At 38.0% G+C, this 22,764-nt stretch overlaps 1 protein-coding gene across 4 annotated transcripts in view; it reads left to right on the top strand.

The window, feature by feature from the left end:
• Positions 1-22,764, top strand: part of LOC129775354 (homeobox protein cut) — a 372,272-nt gene that overhangs the window by 166,753 nt on the left and 182,755 nt on the right. Inside the window, exon 2 of one of the 4 annotated variants that reach the window (XM_055780019.1) lies at positions 1,155-1,246. The exons of the other annotated variants lie outside the window; for them this stretch is intronic. Coding sequence (XP_055635994.1) covers positions 1,214-1,246 — 33 coding nt within the window. The 5' untranslated portion in view covers positions 1,155-1,213. The remainder of the gene's footprint in view (positions 1-1,154; positions 1,247-22,764) is intronic. 4 annotated transcript variants of the gene reach the window in all.

The following is a 22,764-nucleotide window of genomic DNA, read 5'->3' as shown; positions in this document are numbered from 1 at the left end:
AGCTGCCTAGGGGAAATTGGCATTGCAGATACATGGGAGATTTTTTCCCACCGACATGTATTCCCTAACAGAGATTTCAAATCCATGGTGTCTGGGAGAAATCAGCATGTAAATACCCTCGATAGTTTAACTAACGACGCGCACAAATGGATAGTGCTCATTGTAACTAGCGTGGGCATTGCTGATTGCATACGTGCTGGCGAATAAGTTGGAAGCGATGAACAAGTGTTTTTTCGTTCCAATAAGAATCTTTCGATTGAAGAATGATGTTTCAATGAACTGAATAGAACTTATGCTTGATAGAATATGAATGAAATTTAAATTTGGAACTTTTATGTTGGTTGCTTCATATAACTTTTAGCACAAATGTAAGTGTAAAATTGTGTATGGTAGCTATTGTGTTAAAATGACTTGAAATTTTCAACGAATTTTTTTTCTCCCAAGGAAAGTTCATGCGACGAGCAAAATTGGAAAAATGAAGAAATATTCGAAAAAGTGATTTCACATATGCTCTACATATCGTATTGGGTGCTGTTAGGCCAATTTAAATTCGCATTGAGGCATGTAGCATCGTGTTCCGTTGGGTTTAAAGCGAAAAGGAAATGGGTTGAATAAACACTCAGAAAATAAAAAATTATGAATGAAATTACTTTTCCATTTCAAATATATTTTCTCTATATTAAAGTAACACTTTTTTTTCTGGTGAGAAAAATTGGGTTCGATAATGATGATTATCTTATATTGCTTTGATGAGCTTTTTTTTCTTTATTTCATTCATACATAACACAGGAGCTATCTCGTCCAGGACCACAGAGGGCGGCTTTGGTACGTGATACGCACCATCTAATGACTAATCACCATCCTTCTATCATTACCACTCGGTTATGATGGAGTGAACAAACAATACCTAACAACCAGACAAAACGGACCCGAATCATTATCGAAGAGTTTAACAATGTAATTCTTCAAACATATCCAAAATCAGCATGCAGCAGATAGCCAAACGGAATCCTACGTCAACTGTGCGGTCGTGTCTTGGACACAACCCTCCTGTGACTTTTTTTTCACCCTCTGTTAATTTTCATAAGAACTTTGGGTAAACTGAAATGCTAACATTATTCACAACTTTACTTTTCTCTATTTTCTCATTACAGGTTAGTTGAAGTACAAAAGTCAACCGATTACCGTGCCACCGACTATATGTAAACACATAATGATATTGACGAGTTTCGACAATGGAATCCAGGTAAATTTGAATGGTGAATCATGAGAATACTTGCGAATTAATGCTCATTTTATGGACTTCCACCACATTTCTGAGTTCGTTCATATGGACAGCCTTTCTATAGATAGTTTGCGAACCAAAATTTAAGGGGACTTGTGACTTGATCGATTTCTCTTCATCAACTTTTTCTTCAGTTAATGACTCAACTGCAAAAACGTTCCAATTTGAGTTTGCAATAGAATCCGATAGATGAGGTTCTGACCTATCTTCCGCATTGTCAAATACAGCTGGGAATGTATTTGCAGCTAAGTTATGACCAAAAGAGAAAGTCGACGTAGAGAAATCGATCAAATCACTTACACCCCTTTCATTCTTAGCCCCTCAATTAACTGAAATAATAAAAAAAAAGGAAAATTAAACAAGTCGATTCACTATTTCCGGTAAGCTTTTCCACGTTCATTTTTTCCTCACCGCGTTTTTTTTTTATTATTTTGTTTAAATTAATACGACGAACGGTTTACCATGAGCAGCATTGCATTGAAACTGTATTACTGTATTACTCATGAACCAAAAACAGTGTATAAACTCGGAGCTGTATTACTCGGGAAAAAAAATTAAATTTTAATCTTCATTGTTTTTAGTTCATCGATGTTTTCTATATTGATGGCCTTTGAACACATCTGAAACGTTCTCGTCACAGGTTAACGACTTCCTTCAGAATATTATTCAAAATGAATATCTAAAATTTTTCACAACACTTTCCTGGCACTTGCACTATCGATCACGCTTTTTTTGCAGCTAAATACAGAATATGTTGCGTATTGAGTACTATTACTGAACAAATATGTCATGATTATGTATATTATGATTCAGAATTACTCTTAATTTAGAAACCTTTAAATCAATTCTACTCAAAAACTATTTGTAACAATTATTAAAAGACGAATGTCTCAAGTTACTTGATAATAAATAAATAAATAATGAATAAATCTTGAGCCAAAAACCATTGTTATTCTGTTCCATCATAGAAATCGTGAATCGTACCAACGCGCGGTGTATATTTCTTTAGTCCTAGCCCTTTTTGTAGATGGTATAAACAATATTCCATACCAGTACTCAACAGAAACAGTCTGACTGATTTACAACGTAGTCTCATCGATTATTTTCCGCTATGAATTCAAACCAGAGTCCCACTGATTCAATCCGTTCACTTTATCGAACACGGAAAAAGCCGATTTGAAGTAGCCCCCCCGTAATGCCATTCATTTTTCATAACTGCTGAGATGCCTCGGCTTCGTTCCAAATCACCGAATTTGGATACGTCTACCAGGGGACGGTTCAATGCATTCGACTAGGATACCACCAATGTTGTTTTGTTTGTCGATGTTTTCCAACTCTCGACGTCTCTCCCCAGTCCGAAGCGGGATATCATGTCGTCCTGTGAAGCGCTGCCTCGACCCGTTTTTTAAGCTCCAATGTTTACATTTCCTAATCTCATCGATTCAGACAGTCAGGGTCAGAGTAGTGCTCGGGAGCGTGTGCAGCACGAATGAATCAGAAACATTGAATTTCAATCTTCCAATCCCGAACCCAAATCCCATTGTCTATAAACGACAGCAGCATCCCCTCGTTGGTGGAACCGAACGACAGAAAAAAAAATCTTGTCAGCGACGACGAAAGGGTTGCAACAGTGCCTCCCCATCCCCACTGCAGCAGCAGGAGCAGCAGCATCCACAGCATCAGGAAGAAAGTGGATTTTTCTAAACGATTCGCGGTGAGTCCATTGAAAAATCGGAATGGAAATAAATCATAGATAGATAAAAGCAGTGACGCGACAAAAAAAATGATCCCGCTAAAAGCCCATCGTTGATCCGAATCTCACCGAGCAGCAACAAGAATGCAGGGATGCGAGGGAGGCTGGGAAACTGTTTACAAACGTATTAACAGGATATGTGCGCTAGGCTTCTGCCACTGCTGCTGCAGCAAACGTTGTTGCAATCGTACCTTCAAAAAATCACGCGCCAATCGCTGGCCGATGCCAAGATAGGAAGGGGATGCTGTGTTTATGTTTTTTGCTGCACCCAGGCAAACGCGCGAGGACGAGATGGTGTTTGACGATATGTGGTGTGTTCGGTCCGGAATCAGACTCCGCCAGGACCGGCACTGTTGTCGATACCTTTCGATGGTGGCGGTGGAATGGTCGTGTTGATGTGTTTTGCCTTTTGCCCGTGCGCGGTGGTGGGATCCGGAAGCGAATATGAATTGACTGATGATGCTGTGTTGCTGTTGCAACCTAACGCGCGATGCAGGATCAGAATGTGGAAAAGATATAAAAAAAAAACAAGTGGCGAGCCCACAGGCCTTTTCCCGGACGCTACAGGTCGTCATCGTCGTCCCGGGGAAATTGGATAGCTGTTGATTTTCGCAGTCAACTGCAGGCGCAATTTTACGGTAAGCAGTCCGGAATCGTTCCCAATTTCGCGAACGAGCGCCACCGACCGCGGCCAAGTGCGCTCTCGGGGGGTGCCGCGCGAAATAGCAGGTTATCACTCGGCGAAAATGACCGCAATTAGTATGCACCAATATGTGGGAATTTACCGCTTTTTGATTGCTTCGACCTATCTCCTGCGCCGGTTTGACCGTGAGAGTTCGAGGGTGGATGGGTTGGCATCGGTTGCACTTTTTATCCGGCCCCGTATGCGTGGTTGGCTGACGATACCATACGATGCTGAACAGTGGAGCATCTGCTGCCTCCTCTGTTGCAATAACGGATGCTGTCCGGATTGCCGATGGCGGTGATTTTTTTCATCACTGATAGCGTTCGTTTTTTTTATTATTTCGCGTTCCCGCTTTTCGGCAGCGGTTGAATTGCATCGGTTGTAATTGGATTTTCGGTGCAATCCCCGGCAAAGCGGCAGAGGCACTTCCAGCTGGTAGGGAGGGCTCTTATTGAATTTGTTTGCATTTGCTCACTTGCAGAAGCGCATCAGGATATCACGATTGCATCGTGCTTGCTGTTGTCGTTGTCGTCGTCGCCAATCGTCACTGGCGAACGAATGCCGGAGCGACGGCGGTCAATTTGCACCGGGGTTAATTCGGACAATTAGGCTTTGTTTTGCTATTACTGAGGGAGTAATTGGATTGTTGTTCGGTGTTGGTTAAGGGGTTTTTTTCCGCTTGCACTTTTCGGACTGCACTTTTTTTGGCGGAGCAAAATGAGTGGAGACTTATTTGGCGAGGTGATGTAATTCGAATCGGAAGTTATTTTGGGAGTCTGAACTTCTGTATCTACATCCGCCTCACGCTACTTGTTCGATTGAGCATTGAGTATATAGATGGCTCCACTGTTGACAGAACCTTATAAATATTTTTAGGAAAAGCTTGCATTTTTATTTTAATACTAACTGACCCGGTGAACTTCGTACCGCCCAAAATTAATTTTTTGATATGGATTCTTTCGAAAATTCCCGTTTAATTGTTGCGGGAATGTTCGAATGAATACATGGGTTCAATCGAAGAACTCGCCATTGTATCTAATCGGCCCTTTACAATTTCCTGTTACAGTAACGTCTCGATTATATCACGCTCAAAAAACATTTCCGCGTGATATAATGGAAACGTGATATATTCGAAACAGGTTTTTTTTGTAATGGAAAAATCTGTGATTTATCTTCAATATGCATAATTAAAACACTTTTGTCCTTGTGACATGAAATTCATTTATTGCATGATTTATCACATGCGCTGTAATACAACATTTTATGACAGAATGCAACATAACAAATCGAGATTATTATTGCAAAGATTTTCTCATACCAATTTCTCATATATTTCTTAAAAATGCTCGTTTCATAAAAGAGTGCTTTGTTTTGCGCGTTCAATCTTATAACTCGAATTATCTACTGTCAATCTGTGTGAATTGTCTTCTGCTGGTGTTATACGATCAAATGTTTCAGAGTTGTTATTTCCATTTGATATCTGTATGCATTCACTTATTTCTTCATCTTTCTCAAATGCATATATTCAATACTTCCTAATTGGCCATTCTCTATAATGATGACATGTTAGACACTGTGACACATTTTTTCTTCTTCGAGTTCCCGTACAACTATTCGAGTCTCAGAAGTAGGAATCATAAACAAGTTTGACATAGAATCATAAACATGGTGCCAAGACTTGAATAGTAAAAAAAAAACAAATTAATACATCTTTTAACGTTCCTTTTATTTCTCTGAATATTAGTTTTATATTTCGAATTATTCCCGGTTCCATTGGTTGAGCAATAGATACTGCATTCGGCATTTGTCCTTTCAAGCGATCCTTATAAGGTATTTCGTCCTTATGAAACTGATCAATTATTGGATTGTAAATACTTTTATGAGCAGCAGCACCAAGCGATACTGCGGCGTTAAAGTCGTCATGTACCTCAATGTTGCTTTGTTCAAATGTAAGAAATTTCACACGCGAAAAAAAATCCGTATCAATTTGTACTTTTTGACGATTCTGTACCTTACAGAACCTGTACCAAAAACAAAGAAAAATACCACCGATTCGATTCACCTCCCGGAAGATTTTCTATCTTGCCTATTTGTCGTTCCAAAGGAACGCTTCAATTCGCAAAAGTTGGCACAAAAATGTATCAAATGTATCACCTTCAAATTGAAGCTCAACAATTGATGAAATAAAATACTGTACTACTGATTCATACACGGATCAAACTTGGGTAACGTCACAGCTTATTAAATTGGAGCGAGGGGTTTCAAAAGAAATGCGCAATCTTCGCTACAAATCCCAAATTAAAAATAAATTTTGCGTTAGCTACGTGAATTCGGCTGATCACTGGAGACGGTATGAATACTTAAAAACATTTTTTTCTGCCTAATCCTCATTTTTTGTTCAATAACTCAACGACGAATTGAAATTTGCATATTACTTCTTTCGTTTCTAAAAACGTGATATAAACATTTTCAGTGATAAAATCAAGAGTGATATAAACGAGACGTGATAAAAACGCCCAGTGATATAATCGAGGCGTCACTATATAATTTTTTTATTACTTCTACCAAATCTCATTATGATATAATTTTATTTTCAGACAAAATTTTCGCTCAAGATTCTTGATTAGCTTGCAAATAACATGTTTCTCTGTTACATTGAATAAATGATTGATACAGAAATTGATCATTCATAATTCTTATTTTCAAAGTACGTTATTCCACTTGAGAATTTAGTGCCGTTTTCGCTTCACACCAACACGAAGCTTAATTCCGCCATCGCGAAATCCAACTGAGCTAACGACGATGTCATTGCAGAACATTGGGGAATTATTTTTTTCGAACTTCCTCTCAAAACTCAAAAATTCAAAATTTTAACCATAACATAACATTGACCTACGGACAGAGACGAACACAACAAAATAAAGACAGCTCGAATCGGAATCGGAATTTCTCGGGTTTTTCGTTTACCAACACATTTAGCCTTCCATTTTTATTTATATAGATAGAATAGATAGCAGATAAAGGAGTGCGTTATTTCGCCTGAAAATCCATTTTCACTTTCGAGCAAAGATCAATTTCGTTAGCGCAAACATCGAATGGAATAACAACAACGCATCATGATGTGATTGTAGAACGTATGGGAAGTCAATTTAATAAAATTTTCCGATTTTTCTCTCCGTTTCACTGATCTACGGGAAGAGACGAATACTACAAAATAAAGGCGCCTCAAATCAGAACCATTCCTTCCTCGGGTTTTGCGTTTACCAACATATTCCATTTTTAATTATATAGATGGCTTCCCGCGTATGGCTACCTCGACTGGCTCGGAGGTTGTCAAATCGGGAAATTGAATTTGTCATCGGTTTTTGCAGCAGTTCATCGGTGTAGACTAGAGACTTTTCATAGCCGTAGAAAAGAAATCGCACGGTTTTGAAGGCCAATTCACGGGTCCATTACTCGAAGTTTGAGAGACAGTTCACTTATCATGAACATTAAGCGGTCTCTATCAACTAGTTGCTGGCCGCTATTTTTTTTAGGGAAAACAGACCAATGATTACACTAGTCCCAAAAGCGCACCAAGAATTCAGCGATTGATCCTATAAATCTCATATCCTGCAATCGGGTTCTCAGAATCTGAGATTCCAGAATCAAGTTATTAATTTCTCAATGTATGTAACGCATATATAAGGTTTTCCTGGAATCCCGGAATTGAATACAGAAAAATAATATTGCTTATATTTCTTCGGATTTTTATGCCGTTGTTTTCTATTTGTACTTGAAATTCATTTTTTTCCGATGCTATAAAAAAAAAGATCTTCTATGTTAATGACTGCTATATACAAACTGTAAGTTGAGGCTTTTTAATTAATGCACGAGAATGCGGTTTAATCTCAAGTAATTCCATGTTTGACCTAGCGATTTAGATTTGTTTCCACCGGTGAAAATAACTCGTTTTGGGGTTATCACTCGCGCTAGTCTCATCCAATTTATTGATGCTGGTAGCAATCAATATCCTTTTTCCTCCTATAAACTAGCAAATTGGGGTTATGAACCATTTCGATGCAGAATATGGTAGTGCAAGATGAAAGTAATCCCATTTTCGATCACTGCCTCTGTTTGTAACTGTAACTCAAAGTCCAGCAGTCTGATGAAAAATATGTCGTTCGATAAGGCGAACTTTCTAAGAAAAATAACAGTTGGAATATATATGGTTAAAAATATTACTCATGAAATCATTTTTTCAATATAATTGAATGTAATATTCAAACAACATTGTCGAATACTACACTTTAAACACACTGCTGGACATTGAAACACAATTGGACAGGGGCTCACAACGTCACTCTCATTGATAAATGTCACTCAATAAAGAATCTATCGCATTTCAAGTTCACGTTTGCTTAATATATTGCCGCTCTCTCTTGTCACACTCAGTAAGAAAGATATCTGTTCTCGTCGGTGTGCACTCCTTTCTGTTCACTTTCACACTTTTTCACTTTTTCATTCTTCAAGCTGATGTGAAGTTTCCTGTCGTCATTTTAAAAGTGAATTGAAATATTCGTTTATTCGTGCAATTTATATGTCAATGCAAGATTCGTTGTAGTATCCGAAACGTACTCATTGAAACAAATGGAAACGGTGAAGTGAAAAGTTGTACAGTAGCTCAGCATGTGTAATCAGTTGCCAGTGCTGGTGGTAGGCGTGACTACTATGTATTTTTTTTTTTTGTAGAAGACAGTTCGAGACAATAATTGTTGTTGCAATTGAATAGAATAGCTGGGAGCGCCTTTTCCCATACGAAATGAAACACATTGACGATGATAATCAATATGATATCGTCAATGAAAACTTCGGGTTTCATAATTGGAACGAAACGTTAGCTGAAATTTACGAAACAGAAGAATCGACGTTTCAGATTCGTATGTTTCATAGAAAATTTAACATTTTACTTCAATACGATAAACTGTAATCAATCAATCGAAAATTTCTCTGGCTGAAGGGAAAGGAACAGGTAAAAAATCGTTTTTATTTCACAGCCCGGAAAAATGACAAGCCTTGATTTTTGATAAACATCAGTCGAAATTTCAATTGGTCATATGATCATAAAAAATGCAATTTTGAATGGCTGAATTTATAGAAACCGGAAAGGATTGGGTAAAAATCGGCTAATTTGGCGTGGAATCGCTCAGAGGATGTTCATTGCTGGCTACTACTTTTTAACATTATCAAGCAATTCTTGAATAACCTCGCGAATTGATGCATAGAAAGGCATGGATATTTTCTCTGAACATGCCTCATCGAATAAAATTGTAGATAATGGTTAGAAAATCACGCTAGAGCTATAAGCAACAATGGGAATGAAGCGAAGAACTACACCCAAACTAGCGTTGGCATAAAACATGTCATCTTTGGCAGAAATGACACCATTTAGTGTGTTGGAGGGTAAAATGCGCAAATAATGAGCTGTTTTAAAAGCTTAAAAATAGTTTGTATGTATGCGTGCAAACATCTCTTTCTGTTTTCTTTTCTCATTTCATTTGGAATTGTGCCAATAAAAAGTCCGTACGACGTCAATGGGGATCGAACCAAGGCCGACTGGAATGCAAAGCTATTTTACACGACCACGCTCTCTATATGGCTAATGCTGCTTCAGCAGTTGTTCAGAAAATACGTGATAATATTGCACCGGATTATAAAATGAAGTTGGGAAATGTTTTCTAAGAGTAAAAAAGGAGCGCATGAAGGAGAACAATATCTATCTCGGTCTGGGCCATGTATGTGGCAAAGCATGCGGAGAGCTTATTTGTATTTTGTTTCGCTCGCTCGTATTAAATTTATATTGCTGTACCATAAATTATACAAATGCTCACCAGTATTTGTGAGTCATGACATTTTCTGTTATGTTATGTCTCATTTAATGTTATAAATAGGGATGATAAAACATGAGCTAAAAATCAATTTCGGGTGTAGAATCAGAGTATTGGAGAATTACAAGAATGCTGCTTCAAAGACTTGAATGAATAGTCTTTTTAGCATCGAATAATTATTGGTTAAATTGGCAAAAGGCGGTCCATGACAATCAAAGAGACATCATCAAGTTGTTGTGCCCTATATGCTTATGAAACCCTCTGACGCAATTACTGACGATATTTGTCGATTAGTGACTCTCGCCATCAGTGTTTGCCGATTGACCGTTTCACTGAATAATTCGCTTTCGTTTGTTCAAATATGCTCTTACAGAAATCATTTCCCCCAGTGGCATTCTTTTGATTTTACGTGTAACAAATCATAACACCAAAGAGAACGAGACAACTCTGCTTCGGTTCGCACTTCATGATACACGAGTAAGCAAACCAAAATCGCCATGAACCGTTTCTGTGCAGAAATTTTATATTCTTCTTTGTGTCTAACTCATTACATGTCGAACCTCTCCATGCATCATGAAGCAGCAGGATCATACGGGCTACACAAAGCGAATGATTCATATTCAATCAATGCAGGAAGACCATTTGGACACAAAAAAACAGTCGAGAAGTCCCACATATCCCAACACTTGGAAATTAAAATATTAAGAGCACTTCTGAAACAAACTAGATTTATTCCCTTCACGGTTACGCGTTGGAATTGGAATGAATAATATTGATAGATCTTCGAAATACACGTATTTGTTTGTATGCGCACGGTTCTTATGCTTTATGTTGGGATATGCTGCTGTATGTAATTGTATCGGACACTATATATTGAGCTGTGGAAAGTAAGGAGAGGCTTCGATGTGCAAAAGGAAAGGAATGGAAAAAGAAAAGTTACTTCATTTAATTCTTGCTCCTCTTTAATGCTGTCGGTCGTGAACACCGATGATAATTTATACGTTTGGCTAGAGCGTGGTTAAAAAAAAAGAAGGAAAATGACCAAAACGGATAAATAGGTAAATCAATATCATTTTTCAATAAAACAACGCCAGACTGCATGCTGCAAAAGTTGTGATGAAATATTTAATTGGACATAACAGGGATGTGCTACCTCACCCTCCATATTCATCTGACTTAGCTCCTTCAAATTCCCTCTTACGCTGAACGCTGCAAACAGAAGAGCGTCAGAAGAGCGATTTACTTCTTAGGAAAGCATCCGCCATTTTAGTAACTTCTAATATTACAAGATAAGAGCTACTTCATGGCATAAAATCCTTTCAGGCAATACACGGATTCCACATTGATGGAACTCTGGTTGTTTTGAAGCATATAAGATTTTTCGTAAGGTCAGAATCACTCTTCAGAAAGGGTAGGCGCCATGGACCGGAACAAGTAGTAATCTGAGAGAGCAATGTCTCAAGAATGCGACGAGTGAGGTGGCACCTCCCGGACAATTCTTGACAGGTTCATGAACATGTGATCTAGCGTTGTCATGCTGTGAAATTATCTTGTGTCTATTCTCCCGTTCCGATTGTTTTTCCGACATAAGAACAATCGGAATGGGATGTAGCATATTCTTGGTGCCTCTCGACAACCAAACCAATGATGAAAGGTGCAGTTGATTCTTATAGGAAAAATGCAATAAAACTTACCGCAAGATGGTGTTCTTCCGGTACAAAATTCGACATTTCCGATTCGATAAACATATTGGTCCCTTACACTTTAATTAGATGAACTGTACTATGTTTTGAAACTGAATAACACACCTTTAAAATACATTTATCGCCAACTTCAACATGAACAGTATGACATTCGTCATTTATTATAAATCCGTGAAGTCTTACTTGTAAACCTAATAATAACAATTTCCATCCAATAGTATCTTTAAAAATGCCACCGATCTCTCTGAAGCCGGTGTTTAACCGTCTGTTTCAAAATTATATGGTTATTTACGATGATTTCCAGCTCACGATGACAATATATCATCATATCGTAAATCTTATCATTCTCACTTCACTAAGTTCGAAAGACATAACAACGTTTTTCCTGTTTTTGTCTTCATAATTTGAATTAATTTCTCTCGCTTAAAACTGATAAAAGATGCTACAATGAATAAAGACATTATTTTGATGGTGTTCCGTTTTTGGTGGAACTCGTTGGAATTGGGAAGCTGAACCTGAATACGTTTTTCATACTTATTTCGGTAAGAAAGCGATAGACAGATTTTTGAAAAGGTGTATCGGTGTTGAGGTTGAGGTTGAGCCAAAATATATCATCCCTAATACCAAATCCAATACCAAAAAAAAGGTCCTTATTCTCAACTTTCTAACATTTTATATAATTTTTTTATTCGGCGGGAAATTTGAATTTTTTACACGGGGAATGATGTCTTGAGACTAAAAGCAGTTGTATCTAAACTTGGGAAAGAAAATCTAAACTGCCCACTGTTCGCAAGAAAAGCCAAGCCCACAATTTCGCACAAAAAGTCAACCACACAATTTGCTGTAATTCACGATACAGAGAATAATTTACTAAAAGTCTGAATCAGTTTTGATTTCATCATTACTTCAAATGTTGGCGTGGGACTACCGTTGGCTTAGTAATCATTTGTGTGTATTGATTAAATTATTGATTGAATGAAACAATTTTCGCGTTCGATTGAATTCAACATATATGCTGTGTAAGTGAAAAAATTGAACAAACGCCATGTAATGTGAGGCACCTTGGTTTTGATGGCTGTGTTAGGGAACACATGTCGGAGGGAACAAAAGTTCTTCCAACTTGCATCATGTATTTGTAAGGTCAATTTCTCCAGGTACCTTTGTTTTGAATTCTGTTTTGGAGAAACCGTAAATCGGGCCAATCAAATTTTTTGTGTTTAGATTTTCATTTTAGCCTTATATATTTTGGTTATACAGGTCAAAAAACAAATGTGTTGAAAAAAAATAAGAAGTGGGTTATATCTGTGATATAACCGCAAGGTAGACGTAGGACTACCGTTGGCTCGGTAATCATTTGTTTGAAATTGCATCTGAATCAATTCTTAATTAATGAATTAATGAATATTTTGAAAGATTGCTGAAAGTTTTTTTTTCTTTTAGTATGGATGTGTTATTAACATAAAATTCAACTCTTTCGAACTTGTTGGTGGTCCCGAAACGAACCGATAAAATTTGAGTGGCCTTGTAAAAGCAACTGAAGATGTTTGACACGTGATTCATTTTTGTTTTCGTGAGAATAACACGAGATTTTTCATGATCACTCCATGCGCAGAATAGAAACTTAGGGCGCCATTTAATGCTGAAAACGAAATAAAGTCTATATAAGCTTGCATAAAATTTATTTCGATTTTATCGCGATGTGGCAATTTTTCATGACTGTTTCATGCGAAAGCAGAACAGAAACTGATGCTATTGGATTGTATCACGAGAACACCAATTTGAGTGCGTAAATGGTTGCGAATATTCCTTCGCTCGGACATATTCACGCAAGCAATTTTTCATGTCTATTCCATGCGAAAGCAGAACAGAAACTGATGCGAGTAAAAGTACTCACGCCTTGCATGTGTCCGCGAGCAAAAGAACTCACAGCTTGCATGTATTCGCTATGACGATTTCTCCAGGTGCCTAGATTTTGCGTCCGTGTTCGGGAACACATTGCGATCACCAATCATCATCAATGAGCTAGATTGTTATGACTTCAATAGCTTGCTTTCAAAGCAATTTTGCTATTGAAACGATTTTTTGGACCAATAAGTGACAATCATATAACTCGGATGAAGTGATTATTATACGACTCCATTCAGCCGGTAAAGAGGTATTAACGTTCAAAACCTTTCAGTCCAGCGTCACTCTCTCTCTCCTTCGAAACTCTGAACTTACATCCCGGTACAGAAATGAAAGACGTAGTCCTACGTCAATTTTCTTTGACAATTTTGGAATTAATGATTTTTACAGATGAATCCTTCCCTACTATGTATTGGATAGCAAGCATCACTTATATTCTCCGATTTTCAAGTAATGAGAATAAAAATAACCACGATACCAGACGACTCATAATCGTTCGAATAAGCCAACTTTTAATACGCTCAAAATTAAAGTTCAAGTTCTGTTCGTAGAAATGTTTCTCTAAATTTCATCACATGCACCGCAAAAACGAAAAAAAAATTGCAAATTCCCACCATTCCAGCGTCGCAAAATTGAAACAACAAAGACTAATTACTACCCGCAGCAAGACCTTACGGCCCGTTCCTCCCGACCGGTCCTCGGTCGGGCGACGATTTATGTTTGATCTTCGTTAATTTTCTGCTAACTGTATCCAAACAACGGACCAACATTTTTCATCGTGCACACACACAAGTCGGGAACCAGGAAAAACAAACAACATTCAACTGTACGGACCGAAACGGAGAGGAAAAAATATCCTGCGGAATCGGGAACGAATCCTTCCGTACACCGTTTCCCCACAAACACACAGGCACACACGCTCACAGTAAGATTAAATAATACATATTTAATTGGGTGAAGAAAGACTGCTGCAAACCGCTCCGGCGAAATGTAAATATCTATCGATTCCTGCGCATTATTTGCGCCTAAGTAAATACAAATGCCCCCGAAATAATAGCGATAATGTTCTGTTGCCTCCCACATTCCCTTTATTTTGCGGCGTGGAGGGAGGAAGTTTTGCCATCCGAGCCATGTGTGTTTGGCTGCAGCAACAGCAGCCCCTAATCGCCATCATCATTATCGCATTGCCTAAAATGTACCAAAGCAAGAAGAGAAAAAAAAAAAAGGTGAACCAGGAATCCTTTTCGGGGTATTTTTTTGCTCCCCAACCCTAACAGCCCTGAATAAATTGAAATAAGGACCGGTCAGCATCTGGAGACGGCGAGGACACCGCTATGGGACGGGAGGATGCCAGCGAAAGGCCAGACCACCACTCGAATTCACTCTAATTTGTATTTATAAAGTGTAGCATTCTACCGGACTGTGAGACGGTTCGCTCGGAGTCGGAACTGGATGGATGGATGGCACTTGCATATGGAAAAGGGCCCCGCAGTAGCAGCTAATTAGCGATTCCGGATGAAGTGTACACGTTCGGGAGTTCAAAGCGAACGGGCGAGATTAAGGGGTTCGGTTAAGGAAAAATCGGTTTGAGATGGCGTTACTACGACAACTGACTACCTGAGGGATGGAGGGGGTGAGAGTGTGTGCTGCTGAGGCTGGTGCAGGTGGAACGGATATTTTATTTCCTCTATTTGTCGTGCTAATTTCAGGATATTTTGTCGTGGAAAGGGTGGCGACAATCGAATTTGGCCAAGAAGACAAAGACGCTGCTAGAGATTCACTCCGTTTGGCCACCAGCTTGTAAGCTTTAATTAAAAATCAATTTTCCACCCTTCTGCCGGGAGGATAGAAATTCGAAAAATTGAAATAAATATAATCTGGAACCGATCCCGCTTCGGGAAACTTTTCTTCCCAATAGCTCACCCCTTTCACAGCTCGCCAATGTTCGAATCGGATCTGTGTTATCATTTGAATTTCTAGATAAATTGAATCCTTCTCCCCTTCCCCGCCACTTGCTTGCTTTCACCAGAAAACGAGAGAAAGTGTTAAACTTGAATCCATTTTCACGCACCATTTCGCGCGCGCACTCCTCAAAGACAAGTATCGAATTGCCATCGGTGCTTTGGGTCTGGGGGAAAGAGACCCGGAGTGTAGGGTTACAGGGAACAGTTGTAAATTAGATCGGCTCCAACTGATAACACCAGATGCCGCCCGAACCCTGCTCTCGCAGCGGATGCGAAGGGGTGGAAGCGGCAATAGTATCAATACCATCCCATAATTAGATGTATAATTTTATTGAAATTTAATTAAATTTTTACATTCTCACTTCCAAGTTTCGATTTTCTGACGCAGGGAGGGGTCGATATTTGGTGAATCAAAACCATTCCACAGTTTTTGCAAGCGAACGGTCCTCCAAGGACGAGGACACCTGCGGGAACAAAACGAAGGGGGTAAGCTTATTAATATTTGATCAATAGAGCGCTCGTTTCCCCCGTCTCGACGACTACGGACCGATGATGACGAGCGACGGAGTCCGCTCGACTGGAAAATCTTCTTTTGTTGCGGCAAAGATTAAAAATCGAGAGCGAAAGGGGTAGGGAGCTGTGGAAAATCGATAAACTGCGGGTTCTCATCGCATGTTCGTGAAGATAAAGAACTCAAAAAAGTACCCAAATTGTGCGAATCAGTTTTACGACCAATAAACGTCATCTGTATGTGATTCCGGAAGGATTTAATCGTAATAGTGGATGCCTTCCGTTCCACAGTTTCGACATTTTGTTGACAGCGTTGGTAATCAGTGAGCCCTAACAGTAAAAAAAAATGTGCCTTCCTTCCGCCGCATCCATAAAATATGTAAATTGCAACATAAAAATTTAATCGAATAACATACGTTGCTTTATCCTCTACGAATCCTGCTCCCCACCCCACCAAGTGAAGCAACTGAAGGATGACGTGCCTCCACACATGTGAGAATGTTATTTTTCATCACGCTCTCACGCGATGTCGGAGCAGGACGGCAGATCGCATACGGTGTCATAAATAATATGCAAATATTATTAGACATTAAAATTATTTCTTCTCATGTGTCTTCCCTGCCTCCCCTCCCTGTGCACTGCATCAGTTAATAAAATCCGTTTCAGAGAGACAGAAGAAAAAAAAATGAGTTAAGGGGGTTATCTTCTACCCCTCGGTGGTGGTCCTTGATGAATTTCCATTTTTCCATCCTGCAACGCCAAACATGGCCGACATATGGAAAACTTTTCCTTCAACCCGTCCCCCACCCTCTGGGCATTGTTTGCTTCCGCTGCAGTATAAGTTGCTTTGAGAAATGAGAACTTTTCCAGAGTTGAAAACTTTTCAAGCCACCACCAGACACAACAAAACAGAAAGTGGAAAAAATCGATCTGCGAGTTGGAATTGAAATTTATTGCCTTAAACAGAATTTTGCCTCACTTTTGATTGATATCAAAGATCAAACTCTCTCCGTGCGTTGCCCTCCCCGTCCATCAAATCATCCGCAGCATATTTTTATTTATCAACATACCCCCCCCCCCCCCCGCGCGTATCACGAATATCCTCGCGCTCGATTTGGCAGCTCAATATTTCTTCCTCCGCCCCCGGGAGCTAAAATTGAGCATCCGCGGAAACCCACATGAGAGGAGGAAAATTTTGCAACCCCTCCCAACCCCGCCACGGCGCGCATTCTGCGGGATATCATCATCAATTATTAATTGAAAATACACACACGAGCGCGCGCGTCCCTTACGCATCGCATCGCGGCAGCCCTTCGGGGGAAAACCAAAAGCATAAAAATAATGCGCGCTAACATCGATTTGAATTTTTAATCCATGGCCTTCTCCTCCGCGAGGTTTCGCGAACCCCGAATTAACCCTCTTTTTTGCGCGCAAATCATTCGCGTGGGTGTGTGGGAGGAGAGGGGGAGGGGAGGGGTGGTGCTATATTATCAGCACGATAACAATAAATTTTGATCAATCGCGAGTAAGCAGGCGAACCGGGCGAACCCAGAGATGTGTTGGCGTTTTCATTTCCACGCGCGCACGGGAACCGGATAGAGGAATGTAAGAACAAGGCGAATTACAACGCAAGACAAGGCGTCGGGTTCCCACGGGAGCGATGGCTGCTCTTAGCTTTTATTATAATTCGAAATTAGAAAAGGTTGTAAATTCAGTGGGTGGAAGGGGGGAATCCGGGGGGGAAGCAATCGGCGGGAAAGATAAGCGAAATGTTGAAAAGGTGAGTTATGAGATCTGGGGATCAATTCGTGTTGATGTATTGTCTCACGCTTTTGGAATGGAAATAGATAGCGCGGGGTAGGAAAAGCCCCGCGAGTGGGGTTCCTTTGTTGACTGTTACCATCGATTAGAATTCAATACTAGCGGAGGATTAAATTTCTAGCATTGTAGATACGTAGGTTTGGACCAGTTGAACAGTGAACAACAAGTATCGACTGTGGTGATCTGCATTAGAACTGTAAACAATTCTGTAAATCGGAATAATACATAATCCTATTGAAACATATATACCAGGTGTACAAGCATGAAACCGATTTTTTTTTCTAAGAAAACAGTTCATTGTATTAAAATATAAAACTTTATTTTGTTTAAAGTATTCTCATTGATAGCTATACATTTTCCCATCTCTCTGGCAATTTGTGGATGCCACGCCAAAAGAACTGTTCCTCTTCAGATGTAAACCATTCATCAAGCTATTTCTTCGTAAGAATTTAAGCGCTACTCAGCAAGTGCGTGTCCCATCGATGCAAATATGTAGCAGTCGAAAGGAGCCAAGTCTGGTGAGAAAGCCGCATGTGAATGAATTAGCCAACCAAATGACCGAATCGTTTCCTTGACCACTTTTGCAGTGTTTGACGCAGCATTATCTTGTCACAAAATCATTTTGTGTTGTATTTGTTGATATCCAGGTCGTTTTTGCCCCGAAGCTCGATTTAAATTGATCATTTGATATCGTGTTAACGTTCAGTATTAACGGTTCCGTCAGGTTTGAGTAGCTCATAGTAGATCAAACTAGTCTGATCTCACCAAGCACAACACATTTTCTTCCGTCCATAATGATTTGGCCCTGCATTCGATGTTGATGGTTTACCCGAAATCTTCGACGCTCAGAATTCTCGGAATAAATCTACTTTTCATAGCCTGTCACAATCCGATGGAGAAATTGCTTTCTTTCCGATCGTCTGGATCTTTCCCATGGTCTTCAAACATATGGAGATGGCTTTCTGTGTAACATTCAATTGATCATCGGGTTGTTGTTGCGTTTGAGTGTCATCTCAGTCCAAAAGTGCTTGCAAATTCAATGTCCTCGAACTTTTTCGATGCTTTATCAGGATTTTTGTTTCTCTCATCAAAATCACAATTTTATCAATTTTTTACCACTCAAAGCACTGAAATTCTCCTAGAACATGTAGGCTTCGGCAAGCATTCGAACAAAACTAGCACAAAAACTATAAGACCTACACAATGTTGACCAAGGAAATTAGAAAATTGTTCAAATTTTCATGACATTTAAAACATTTAAAACATTTCAAAAAAACATTTAAAAAAAAAATCGGTGATAAAAAAATTATTTCAAAATTAAAATTCATTTTTTAATTTTGAAATTATTTTTTTTGTGTTGTTTTTTTTTATTAATTCGTTTATTTTTACAGGCTCAGTTACTTAATTTTTAGGGAAACGAATTCTTTACTATATTTTCATAATCTCTATATAAAAAAATGGATTTCTGTCTGTCTGTCTGATTCTTATGGACTCGGAAACTAACTGCCATACAAATGAAGCATACATTTCTGCATAATTCGAGAACTAATCAAGCAAACTGAACCACATTTGGCATGTGGAGGTTTTAGGAGCAAGAAACATTTCTAATGAGGTACACCACTCCTCCTACCTTTCCGAAGAGGGGAGGGGGGAGGTCTGCCATAGAAACGAAACAGTTTTGTTAGAAATTCTAGGAATTTTATAGTAAAAGGTAAATTCAACGGGGTCCATTAGAAGATCAATCAATGAACAGTTCTGCGATTGGACTCATGAACTTGCTCATAGTGAGAAAACGTGGATGTTTGAAGGTATTGATAACAAAACACAAATTTTTGGCGGGACGAAGTTTGCCGGGTCAGCTAGTTTTGTATAAAGAATTTCCTAATTCTATGGTTAGTAAGGTAGAAAACCGATTACTCGCGGTTGACTCGAGTTTAGAAGGGTGACATTTTTTAATCAGGACAGGGATGGGATATAAGGTGATTATAAAAATGTTTATGATTTAACTCATTTCTTAAATCTATTTGTATATCTATAAAAAAGAAAAAAAAGGTTTTGTTTTGTAATTAAAAAAAATATATGTAGCCCTTGTTATAATTATCATATTTGTTTTGTTTCTAGCTCGAAAACTCTAAGACCTACACTATTTTGATCAAAGAAATTGGGAATTGTTCGAATTTTCATGCAAAAATACCAAAATTTAAAAAAAAATCGGTGATAAAAAATTATTTTAAAATTAAAATTCATTTTTCTCATGAAAGGTTTTTTTTTTGTAATTCAAAAATAATATAAGTGGCCCATGTTATAACTATCAAATCATCTAAACATCGGAAGATGAGCAGTTTTACCGGGAAAAAGCATTTCTAACAATAAACAACTAATACTAACTTTTTTTGAAGTCAAGATTGTGACATAATGCATTCAAAAATGTTTTAGATATTTTTGAAATATAGACTTGTCGAAGATGACAACTTTTTTTCATATTCTCTGGCCAGCATTTTTGTATGGAGACTCCTGAAAAAATAATGTTTTACCCGTAACATTTGTTTGTGTGTGAACTTTCGCGTTTGATATGTTCTTGACACGTTTATAAATGGAAAAAAGTTTGCATGTCAATCGCGATAATTTACCAACAAAAATGTTACATTAGTAGAATTTCAATAGTAGAATTTTTTTTCAAAGAAAAAGTTATTGTTAGAAGAACTTCTTGCAAAAATGCCCTCATTCCAATGAATGGATGACTTGTTCGTAGTTGTATGGGCTATTGAAATATTTTCTTCCAGAATTTTGAAAGAATATGATATTGAAAAAAATGACGTTAAATTTTTAAAATAATATTTTCAATGAATTTTAAAATATATATTTTTTTCAATGAAAGATCAAACAATTTCCTACATTCTATTCTCTGACCAAAATTTTGTAGATCTTATTGCTTTAGAGTTAAGTTTCTGTTTTCAATTCAGAGTTTAATCTTGAAAACTATAAGACCTGCATAATTTTGGCAAATAATAAAATGGAGGAAACTATCAAAAAAAAATATTGAAAAAAAATTATCGTGAAAATTTAAATTCATCTTTCTCAAGATAACTTTTTTTTTATTTTGAAAATGTGAATAACCCCTACAATTATCTGCAAGTTACACATACATCCATATTGAAAGAACTATAACAACAAATATAACAGCAAATAATAACAAAAAAAAATTCTGGAGAATTTGAAAAAAAAGTTATTGAGGAAAATTAATTTCAATTTTTGAAATAATTTTTTCAATTCTTAATTTTGGTTTTGTTTTATAAAAAATTGAACAATTTGCTACATTTCATTTTTTAATCAAAATTTTGTAGGTCTTATAGTTTTTGAGTAAGAAACATTTTGTAAAAATTTTACGAAAAAAAAACTTTTCAAAAAGTAGTCCATTTTTTTGATTTTTAAAGCATGCAAAGTTGCTTAAACCAATGTCTATAAAGACACAAAGTTTGAGTGTAACCAAAAATGGTGCTGCCAGACGAGTTGGCATAAAATCCGTCAATTGGAATACGAAAAATAGGTCGCATCACGAAAATTGTCCAATTTTAAGCGCTTGTTAAGTCGATTCCTGATGGATTGTCGAGATTTATGCATTAATCGATTTGAGCACTCCCTAACAATTTATTACAATTTAATATGTAAAATTATATACTTTAGGAAAACATCTATCGAACAATTGAAAAATGTCAAGCATTGTCGAAGCGTAAATCTCGCGTTCTGATTGGTCGATTGCCACATAGCAATCAGTACTCTCCCAGTTGCTCATTCGAAACGAATACGGGAACGGAAATAGAACCCGAACACCCGGCATGATAAAGTGAGACGCTAACCACTCGGCCACGCGTGCACAAGATACTAAGATTACTTTTGTCGAAATTTGAAGAACAACGAATTTTTACGAATTTTGGCCACAAAGTATAACTTATGATGAAATTTTAAATAAAAAAGCTAATGGTCAACTTCCTTCCCAATTCAGCCATTCTCGAGATATTTAAATGTAAGTTTCTAATTCGTTCATGAAATTTTACGAAATTGGTTAATATTTCCAATTACTTTTACAAATACACAATAATGGTCAAAATATATGTTCAGGAGTTACAATAAAAACCTATTCAAGATATGTGGGTTGATATGAATCGTAACACATTCTCCGACATCCTCATACATTACTTTGAATGAGCCAAAAAGTATCATTAACTGTGCTAGCCATCCATACTGACACAGCATTGACTCAAGAGAGAGGCGAGTTTGTGTATAATATACATGCCATAGCAATATATGGGCAACATAAGAGATTTTGCAAATAAGCACACATCAAAGGTTTTACGGCAAAATACAGTTTTTCACGCTCTCTCTTTTACTCTCAAAAATACATTCCGTGTATACTTATAATATTCAATTTCATTTTATAATGTTCAATCCCATCGTTTGGGTATTGTTTTTTGGTGCAATTCCAATCTGACATTCAGGCTGAGAGAATAAGAAGTCTGCTCCATACATGCAAACACACTCTTCAAAACAGGTGCTTTTATTTGTGCATCTGACGCTGTAACACAATAAAAGGCATCTTTTGTGCCAACAATAGTTTGGGTGTAGCGATATTTGAAAAAAATCTTAAAAAAAGTTAAAAAAAGTTATCTTTTATTTGAATCTCGATCATAGGCGTTATATTTGGTTCCATCAACAGAATTGATTTAAATTTCTTAATCGCTTCAATCTACTATTGGCAACGCACGAAAATACTAACAAAGTGTGCGTGTGATGCAAAAAATAGAGAAGTACTCTCGACCAGGCGGCATGGTAATTGACGCGGCGCATCTACCGAAAAAAAAGTACGTGTTGGATCGATGGCACGAGGCGGAGGCTCTGGTCAAGTGGCGACCGTTCACTCGTGGAAACGTGCGTCCAGAGCACTTGAACTTGCAATTCCACAGCGGAAACTCTTTTGAAAAAAAAAATAGTTATGGAAAGAACTGATAGATTAGCTCCTTCTGCTTGGTAAACTGTAGAGTGGAACAAGTTGCGACAGCAGCGAAACCCAACTACACCCGTTGTATTTTTATTCAGGTTGCGACAGAAACATTGAAACGTGTTTGCTGCTACTTCTGCTGAGGTTGATGTTTATGTTGGGTTTGATTACTCTGCTTCTTTCGGTGTAAACTACTTCACGGTTAGGGATAAAATAGGTCGCTTCGCTACGGGGTAACTTTTTTATGCATACTGGCTGGCAAAAGAATCACTCAG

The sequence above is a fragment of the Toxorhynchites rutilus genome, chromosome 3 (assembly GCF_029784135.1).
Source record: "Toxorhynchites rutilus septentrionalis strain SRP chromosome 3, ASM2978413v1, whole genome shotgun sequence".
In the NCBI taxonomy this organism is placed as follows: Eukaryota; Metazoa; Arthropoda; class Insecta; order Diptera; family Culicidae; genus Toxorhynchites; species Toxorhynchites rutilus.
This window is presented reverse-complemented; position numbering and strand designations above follow the sequence as displayed.